This window comes from Formica exsecta, unplaced genomic scaffold, assembly GCF_003651465.1.
Source record: "Formica exsecta isolate Colony F162 unplaced genomic scaffold, ASM365146v1 scaffold2, whole genome shotgun sequence".
NCBI classification, from domain to species: domain Eukaryota; kingdom Metazoa; phylum Arthropoda; class Insecta; order Hymenoptera; family Formicidae; genus Formica; species Formica exsecta.
In genome coordinates this window covers 2,776,248-2,787,163 of record NW_021849297.1, presented here as the reverse complement: position 1 = coordinate 2,787,163, position 10,916 = coordinate 2,776,248, and the positions used below count along the sequence as shown (strand labels likewise).

General features: G+C 33.2%; 1 protein-coding gene across 2 annotated transcripts in view; it reads left to right on the top strand.

The window, feature by feature from the left end:
• LOC115234499 overlaps positions 1-10,916 on the top strand; it is a 148,297-nt gene that overhangs the window by 69,466 nt on the left and 67,915 nt on the right. For both annotated transcript variants that reach the window (XM_029805631.1, XM_029805632.1), the window contains 2 exons: positions 5,928-6,115; positions 7,748-7,937. In XM_029805631.1, coding sequence (XP_029661491.1) covers positions 5,928-6,115; positions 7,748-7,937 — 378 coding nt within the window. The remainder of the gene's footprint in view (positions 1-5,927; positions 6,116-7,747; positions 7,938-10,916) is intronic.

The window sequence follows — 10,916 nt, the reverse complement described above, 5'->3', positions numbered from 1 at the left end:
AAGTCGAACATAGCCAAATGAAATATATATATATATATATATATATATATATATATATAAGTGATTGTGAAATATGTAAGTGAGCACATATGCGACAGAAGAAAACCTGTCTTGGAGAAAATTCCCGCCACGTTTGTCGTTGATCAAGAAGGAGCGTAATCGGGACAAGTTCCACAATCCCGTTACGCGATCGGCATCGTGTTTCATGTTTCCGGTCGATTGGACGGAAGCTCCTCACGTGTACGCGGTGGCGCATTAATTTCGCGTCGCCGTTCCGCGTCAATTGCGACGATATAACGCGTCGCGGATCGCTTTTCCGTTCGATTTATTGAGCTAATCTCATATTTATTGGAGGCCAGTTTCCAATTTACACGGCCGTGGTTAACGTACCGCGAGCCCGTAACTGCAGGCATCCAATCGCCAAGAGGCTTGGCGTTATATCCGGCTTAATTAGATCGGAATTAAATTCACTTTCGGCCCTGTGATAGAGAACTGTCACGCGCTTATGTTCGCTCGACAATAAAATTATTATCCTATTAACGCGCTTCCGATTCTTATCTTTTGTTACTCATTATTTATCCAAATCGAATGCGTCGATTTCCCACGTAATATGGTTTGTTTCTCCCCTTTGTAAAGATTCGCATATTTACGAGTCACCCGTGTTTGTGATAGCAACACTAACAGCGTCGTACGTTGCAAGTGTCGCTATTTTCATATTCAATTATCAGTTCTGTTGAAATTAACGAATTATTATTACGATCCATATTTATCTTTTCAAGAAAGAGCCGATAAATGCATGAAACAAAAAGATGAAACAACGTGAGTGCAATTTGAATATGAGATTATATATATGTGATATAATTGGTGTCTTTATTTACAAAGAATTGAATCTTTTACAATAATGCGGAATAATTTTTTTTATAAGATGTTGCAGATTTTATTTCTATCTTTACTATATAAAATTTTGTATGTTTTCTCTATTTCGACAATCACATCAATGAAATAGAAATGAAACTATCATGTCATATCGAATATCGCAGTAAATGCATATTACTCAAAAGCGTGCTTCGTTATAGATCGCGCATTATAGTAGAACGATAATAATTATATTGCGAATTTACATTGCCCCGACCAATTTACGCGACCTAACAATGAACAGTTGAAACAAACCGCACGACGCAATCCAATGAGAACGCTTTTATCACTGTCTATACAACGCGGTTCAGTTTCTGTCACAAATTTAATTTCGTAATAAACGAACTTTTAATTACGAGAGTACAACTTTTTCTACACGATCGCACTTTGTCAGATTTCCGCTATGATAGATTAAAAGTATCAAGCCATGAAAAAGGGCTTCGGATATTCTGAAACATCTTGTGTATGAATAGTAAGTCAATCAATTCCTCAGTTATTTGTTGTTCTTTAAATTATCGCGACTATCGCGTTAATTACGAATGAATGCACCTTTGAAATGTGTTACGCGTCTGCTTATGCAAAATATGCTAAGCACGTTTTACTAATTACGCGGTTTCAATTACGCATACCTCGGCGCTATCTATTAACGCGAGCGGTAATGCTTTTATGAATATTCTCTCATCGGTTATTCGAAATGCGATGGGGATATCTGGAACACAAGGCTTACTTATGTTAGTACGTGGTGCAACTTGATCGCGACATATTAGCGATGAATGAATCGCTGAATACGATAAAACTGATTAATTAATTAAATAAATCAGCGAGCGCGATATAATCGCGTCACTCTAAATGCAAATGAGTCGCAAATGAAATGCACCTGCGTGCAGACGAACATATACGACCGATAAGTAAATTAATGTGCATATCAAGAGCAACATCTCGAAGAAAAAAAAATTTTGATATAATATTAAAATTTTAATATAATGTATTTATCACTAATATTTTTAAAATATTTTATTTTTTTAGGGAAGGCGAAATGTGTGAATTTTAAATATCTGTTATAAATGATGATATTGTTTTTCTAAATAAATACGACATTTTAGATACTATTTTTAAACAATATATTTTACAAATATTACTTCCTTAAATGGTCTTTGTTTTTTAAATTTTGCTTCTTTAGTCGATGTTTTACATGCTCTCTCTAATGAATTTAATTAGAATATAATTGATAAGCTAATAGCATTCTAAAAGAAAAAGAAAAATTCTACACGTGCGGTTAAATTATCGCGTCCCAATTTGAGGCCGTTTTACCGAACATCTAGAGAATGTAAAGAATTATTAGGCATTATGTACTGCGGAGCCGAGTTTCTGCATGCACGTTTTAAATTATTCTCGCGTAATGAACTCGTGCGCTTAATTAGATAATAATAACTTTATTTAGACGCACTCGGAAAATTTAGTCGCGCTCGTTACCCTCGGTGAAACAACAGCTAATGTAACCTGCAGATAATTGCGAAGTAAATTCTACCGCTGTGCACACAGGTGTAGGCGTGTGTATCGCGTACGCAGGATATGACTTCGTGTCGCGAACTTCTCTTCGTCTTACGCGGCGCTTGCATAATTTCGACCTGTAATCTCACGCGCTAATGAGTACGAAGGCGCGTAACTTTCCTTTCTCAAAGCATCTCGTATCGAAGGGCGGGAGAACCAAAAGGACGGCGCAGTCCTTTAAGAAGGCGCGTGCCTGCATCGAAAACGTGAAGGGCGCCGGCCCCTTCCCCTTTATCGTCTCTACTATGACTGCAATTATCTCGGATTAATGCTGAGGCGCTCACCTCTCCCTTTATGCCCTCTCTGCAACTCGATCGTCGGAACCTCCGTCGTTCCATTCCGTTCCGGTATTATAGTTTTGCGGTATTCGACGGCTATTGTGTGCGTCCCGTTTTAGACGTACAGCTCCTTGTGTTCGAGATTCGAGAAAACTCATCCTCTCGTCTCCCCACAAAGTTCGGAGAATGCCTAGAAATTCCCGGCGATGCGCGGAAGAGTAATGACTATGCCGAATCTATAATGTATATTAAGATGTATAAACCGGAATTACATAAACGCGATTTTATTATTATCGCGATCTTTATAATAAATATATTTCTTAGAAAGAAAGAAAAATGATTTTATGGATAGAAAAGCTTGGGAGATACGAGAGTAACGTACATATTTAAACCAGCGCAGAATTTAAGAATCTACGATAAATAGATGTGCGTCTAATAGAATAAAGATCTTATATACATAAAGTAGATAGAACAGAATACAGAGGAAGGAAGGTAATAAGGTACGTTAATAAAGATGTACTATTATCCTCGTAATCGGATTGCAAAAGTTCTATCGTTTTCAAGAATTTAATAGGATTCCTGAGCGAGGAGAAAGAGAATGGAAGAGAGATCTCTCTACTTTATTCGTTATTTCATTTCATCAATTAACATCCCGACTCAGTGAAGGTCGTCACAGGCAGCCTTGTCTTCGAGCGGAATTAATATCCGAGAGTAATGCGATTATCAAAGCTTAATCGACGCCAAGTCCTGTCCTTCTTCTCTTTCGCTTCTTCGAAAAAGTTCGAAAAAAATGCATATCTATAGGTATTTTAAACACATCACTTTCGTCTATCTGGATGAACGGCAAATATAAAGATGAAAATTGCGCGAGGTTTTATCTTATAATCCTTGCTATCGAGAAATAATTCGGGAAATAGAATTATTGCTATTAGAACATAATTGTGAAAATTGCTGTTTCGTAAAAATAAAATTTAGAACGATAGGTTTTTCTAAATGTCAAATTTTAAAATATTTTACGATCTGAATATATCACGAAATTTATGCAACGTTAATTGACTATTCGTTGCACAGTATCTTTACTGAAAAGCTTGCATAAATAGTGAGGAGAAAGAAAGATTTGAATGGAATCGTTGAAGCGATACAAAGGTACTGTTTTCCGGATTAGCCGCCTGATATAGGATTTTCGCACCGGAAGTTCCACTTTTTTCTTTTAAACGGAACAAACAAGCAATCCCGGATTGGCGGAAATATATAGTCGGGTAATTAAGAGAATATCTGCCGACTAGCGGCTCGAGCTACTGATTAGTTGCAGACAATCGATAGTTTAAATCGCGTCCGATCGACCGTACAAACTGGTCGGTTGGAGAAAAAAAAAGTTGCCGATCCCTTTTCAAGCAACGATCTCCTGCTGCAAATTCCTAGAAACTGTCGGCGAAACTCGACGAGGAAAGAAGAAGCTTTGATCCCGTTCGGATTTGCCGTCAAAAAGTTAAACGTTGCACGTTAATAACGAAAGTTCGGCAGCTATAATAAACTTGTCTGATCAAAATTATATGTCGTTTATTGAATTTTATGAAAATTTTGATTTAATAATGTGTATCCTTGTTAATAAATGAAATCTCTCACAATGTGTTGTTTACGAAACTCAATAAAGCGAGATTAATGAAACGTATGCAAACAAAGACATGTTATCATGAAATATAATGTAATCTTTACACAATTATTTAAATCCGAAAAGATTTTAAATCATTGAATCTTCAATTTTTTGAATATTGATATAATTAGATTTTTTTTACTATTTATGAATAAAAATATTAGTCATGGATAATTACTATCGAATTTGTTATAAATCTTTCTAAATTTAATGATAAGATTTTTTTAGAGCAACAACATTGAAAAATGAAACTAACTTTGATGTGTATTAATTAAATCTAAGAGAGAAGCATCTCGTATAAATCTCGAGAGTCTAGTTTAGTTTCCGAAGTTTAATCTCCGAGTTCCGTTAACAGCGTGAAGGCGTGCACACGCGCGCGATAAAGTCCGACCTCTCGCAAAATCGCTTGAAAATTTCTCGAAACTTAATCCTTGGGTTTAACTAGACCACCGAAGACGGCGAGGATCAAACGTTCGCTTAAAGCTAGGAGCTTCGCTCTTCGCGAACGACTCTCCTCGAAATCGTAAATTCGATTCTTTGCTCCGATCGTACTCGCGTCTTAAACTGGTGCTTCCATTGTGAAGATTTCTGAGAAAGTCGTAACGCGCGATCGTTCGTCCGCCGAGTTTGTATTCACGCGATTCCAACTATTCGACGTGTTTTTTAATTCTAATGCCATTCTAATAAATGCTGAAATGAGATCTCAACAAAGATTAAAAAAGAAGAATGAACATGAACAATTAATCAAATAAATTAATATATAGTATACATTGCTAAAAAAATTATAAAATAAAAGATAATTTAGAGAAATTTTTGAACCGTAATAAAGTATATTTTTGTATAAATTAATTGTCGATGATAACGCATGCGTGCGCACATTTTGTAATAAATGTTATAGTAAATATAAACTACAAAACTCTTTAATTTTATCATAAACACATCTGAAATTCTCCATTAAGTCTCCAGTATACCAAAAATATTATTTTACTCGTTATTTTTAATTATTTTACTGACAAAATGGAGAGAAATAAAATATGAATCAATATATAAAATAAAGAAATGTAATTTTAGCAGATATAAGCCTTTTTCTTTTTTTTCCTTCTTTTCTTCTCGAAATCTAATTTGAACAAAATACATGCAGATAAGAACAGATAAAGTTATGGAATACGTTACGTTGTAATCTCAAATTTTTTACTTTTGGAATTCAAAGCAGCTTAAATCGTTAGGTCTATAAAATTTTCTTTGAATCTTAAAGCATGTTGTATTTTTTCCTGTTTCTTTCTTGAATGTTTAATCATAAATCATTGCAATTAATCATAGATCATTATTATCGAATGACGAAATTTCTCTAAATCTTGACAGAAATAATAAAGTTTTAGCACGAATATTAGAAATTCTGAATTATATAACTCATGTATTAGATAGATATCCATGGCGGTTCCGAGATACTCCAACGTAACTCGACGGCATCATGTCGCGAGTCTGAGGTTCCGCTGTTGCATAACCACCGCTTGCTCTGTCTGTTGCAGGAGTTGGAGAGGAGTTATACGCTCTCGACCCCGGGGGGTAGCAGCCCCGTTTGTTGTCCGCCTTGCAGCCCGCCACCCGCGCCGGCCGCATACATATCGAGCGCGCGCGCATCCTCGCGTAGACTCGCCGGAAGTGGCCTCGGCGGGCCCACATCCCCGGAAAGGGATCCCCTGGGAAGACTGTTAAGGTGAGTCACTCATTCAATGTAGTTCATCCGCAAGCTCTTTCGCTACGAGGCGATATCCTTATTTCTCCGGAGCGGAATCGTCGTTCTCAGAAAGTCTAATTTCATCAGGCGTGTTTTGTCCGCTGACGCTCGCGTTCGCATTGTCTCAGGATGAGACAATGTTCTCGCGGAGAGGTAATTTTACTCGATATAAATAGATACGATTATATGAAAAACTTTACGTTCGAAATGTTGCACGTTTTAATTAATCGCCATTACAATTTAAAATTTAAATTCCAGGTTGTTTTGCGATTTTTTTCTTGAATTCCTAATTATATTATGACTGATAATATTAATTTAAATACTGCAGATATCCTGGAATCAAATTTCGTTATATTGTTGAAGATTACAAAGTATTTAAGTTTATTGTAACTAAAAATATAAATATTAATAAAAACCTTTGCAATTATATTGGTCATGTGAAGAGAGCTCTTATATAGAGCCAAAATTAAGAGAATATATGATTCACATTATATATATTATATACAATTTTATATTTGAATACCATACAAGCTTATTCTACTTTTTTTTCCAATCTTTTCAAAACTTAATTTTTTCACGGAAATAGTTTTACAATTGTAATTTTAATTACTCTAGCATTACGCGAATTGAATACTAACCGTGATTAAATAAATTATTTTCTTTGTATAATTAATATGATATGATTTAGATTTAATATTAGTTAAACTCAGTTTTATAAATTTACTCGACTTTAGTGAGCAATCTTAAAACGATTGGGAGTATTTTAAATTATAAATGTGCTCGATATGTTTAGAAATATTTATTGAGGCGAGTCAGGTAAGCCGTCGTGTGTGCAAGATAAATATACGATCTAATGACTTTCATGAAATCAGAACAAGCTTTAAGACCGATCACCCGGAAGTCGTAAAAGCCTCACGGGCTTTCCTTGCTCGCTTCCCTTCGGGACGTTCTTCTCCTGATTACCTTCATAGCCCTGCGGGCTTTCCTGCTGTAACCATCAATCTCTGTGGCAAGAGGTATACACGAATGCATCATCCAATATCTTGCTCGTATTACCATTTTGTCGTCTTGGGAAATTTACCGATCACCCGGTAAATGGAAGATCACTTATGTTAAATTGACATGAGCTCTTTGCACTTCTCGAACCATGTATCGAATCTTTACGTGATACTTAATCTCTTTCATTTATCGAGTCTATCAAATTGAGATTTTTAACTTTTTTTCTAAAGAATGTCTTTAAAAAAAAATAGATTAAACTATAAAAAATTCGGTATAATTATATTATTACTATATCGAAAAGAATAGAATCATTAAATGTAGTAATAAGTAATTTTTTAAGGAAAAATAGAAAAATTGCTCGCGATTTAAAATCCACCTCGAAATTTATTAAAACATTCATCATTTTATTCCCTCTATGCTTTCAACAATTTGGAATCCCGCAATAACCAATTTTCTCCCATTTATCTTGCTTGGAACACCGAAACTATTTCATCATGCCCATCTCCGGAATCTCTCGAAATTCGGCTTATCCTCGCTCTACGACTTCACTCGAAGAATTTCTGTTTTACGAGACCCACAGATTGAATATTTCCCCGAACCATATTATTGCAGATTCCTGAAGACCTTCTATAGGGAGCTGGGCACTCGCGACCCACCTCACCTGCCATCATGGGCCTCCCCGCTTCCGCTCGGTACCCTATGTCCGGCGCACTTTCAACCGCATTTGCAATTGGTGCATAAAAGCGAGCAGGAGCATCGTTTAGAGAACATCAAACCCGACCAGATCTTCGCCCCCGTCAGAGTGAGTGTTCTTGAAATACTATACCGATAGCTAATTATAATAATTATACCGATAGCTTGAAACACAAAATATTGCATATCTAAAAGAAAGAAAATCCATTCTTAAAAAAGGCATATTAAATCGATACTTGCAAGTATTGTTGCTTTTTTTCCGCGATATTGATTCGTTATCTCGACACTGCGCTGTGTATTACTTTATATCAATAAAAGACTGTCATGGCTGAGCCGCGCATTCGACAGTTTAAATATTAAGTATGTGTGTATAAAAAATTTTGAAAAAACGGGTAACTAGAATTAATATCTAAATAATTTTATAAATATGTGTGTGTATGTGAAAAAATTAATTAACGCTTTTAATGATTAAAACTCATTCGAATTCGAAAGAACAAGATTAAAACTATAAGAAAATATAATAGGAATACATAATAAAATTATCGCGTTTTGGAAATCACAATCTTCCTTATATTGCATAAAGATATATTCTAGTACTGGGGAAAGAGTAGATTTTTGGGAGGTGGCATCCCACAAGATATAAAAGAAACTTTTAATTTTGTTTAACCAATATTGCAAGAAATATTTCGATCTTTTTGTATGATATTTTGCGAAAATCTGACAGTATATCTATTATCGAGCGATCATATGAACGTGAAAGAATTAATTAATGCTGCTAATGATTAAAACTTTAAAAAAAATAAAAGATTACGAACAAAACTATAGGAAAATTATAGTAAAATAAATCTCTATTTCTCAGAAATCAATTTTTTCTATGTTGTATCACGTATCAAAATATTTCTATGAAGCAAGTTTGATCGCTTTAAGAGCGATTAAACCCAATTTACTATGAATATATGTTTGACTAAAAATAAGTTTTAAGAGAATCTGATTAATATAAATATATGATACATTAATAATATAATTAATATAAAGTACATCTCCCTTCTTTGTTGCTATTTTGGCTTTAAAGCACAAAATTCTTAGCCCTGATTAATCACTCAAACTTACTTGAAGTATTTCATTGATTAATCTAATAATTATCTTTAATAATCAAAACGGAATATATGACGTTATTAATCGATCTTAGAATGATCAAACTTGCTTCACTCGAAAACATTATTTGTTACTGCCGGCATATGATAGATATTAGAGTATTATTAGAGTACTCAAACCTCCTCACCCGGCAAATGCCTTCGTTAAGGTGGAGATACTATCGAGGAGGAAAAATGTATGAGGATGATTTGTTTCCTCTCTTTTTATTTCTCAGGTTAGGTTAGGTTAAGTTTTATTTATTTTAATACACAATAAATAATACAATAAATTTAATATATAAAATATATAACAATATACAAAAAATATAATACAAAATATAATCTGAAATTTTTGTTTTTATCTAATATACAGGTTTCTTTTAATAAATAGGTTTTACAAACGTGTAAAATAAAAAATATTAAACCAAAGAATTATGTAAGATATATATAATATATATTTACAAAATATATACTATATAATTACAAAACATATTATAAAAAATTTAAACTATATACAAAGTATATTACAAAATGTATTACAAAATATATATATTATAATTAATTCTATATATTTAATATAGAATTAATTATATTACAAACATATATTACAAAATATAATACAAAGTTTAATATAAAATATAATTTAAAATGTAATACAAGGCGTGTGGCAGTCGTCGTTGAGTTACTACCAAAACCATTGCTTTCAGAAATCGCCAGGAAAACCTGGATTTAATTCCAATCCTGCAACGAACATCCCCATTTTTCAACAGGGCACCGAACTAGACGTCGCGGATGGATCTTACAAGAACCGACAAGAAATAATTCTCCACAATGAAGATTGTTTCGACTCCTCGCCGGTACGAAACATTATTAACGTTTATCTGACGAGAGGGACAGCGATAAGGCCCCTTAGCTAAGACAGCGATCGCGTCCAAGAACGTAGAAAGAACGCGGTGTTTTCACGATGTAGTTTATTAATTTATTTGACGAGTATTTAATTCCGATACGAAATCCGTAAATATCAATCAAATCAAAATCATGAAATTTGAGATAATTTATTTGCGATTTTGCAATGTCGAAGGCAATCAAATTTCGTGAACAAAAAGCTAATATTTAATCGTTAGTTTAACATGAAGTCTTCACATTCTTATTCAATTATTTTTCTATTAAATACTAGAAGAATTAGTGATAATTATGATATTTATAAAAATTGAAATATAATTTCCCGAATTTATCAACGATTCTTTGGTATAAAAACAAGCTCTTAAGTTCAAACGTATTACGACATATATATATACACAAAAATATTAAATTTTCTATATAAGTATATATTTTAAATTAATTTTAAATATTTTGAAGGTAAATTTTTTCACAATTCCGGTTTTTTACTTAGAGTTCTGGATAGCATCCCACGAGATATAAAAGAAATTCTTAATATTCTTATGCTTCAATATTGCAAGAGATATCGCAATATTTTAAACATTTTTGTCTATTATTATTTATAAAAAGTAAATAGCGCGTTTTATAATATTTTATATATAACACACATACACATATAATATTCTAATAATATGCCGTGAGCAATTTTCATTGAGATATCCACTTTTAAAAAGGCGTAAATTTTTATTTAATTTATTTTGAAAAAACGGAGGACTAGAGTCAATATGTGTAAATAATTATACACACATATATTCAAAATAAATAGGGCGCGCTTATAATGTTTTAATTATATGAAATAATACATGAAATCTTAATTGAAACTCAATATTAATTGTATACGGAAAATAATTTTTCTTCATAGTATGTTACGTAATTTATTCATGTATATTACTTCATTATTTAGTAATAATTCTGATAAAAAAGTTTCATATGTGTGAATAAAATAGGAAAAGTCATTTGAGTACAAAAGCAGATTTATTTTTTAATTTTTTTTGAATTCTAAGCCGATTGTACAA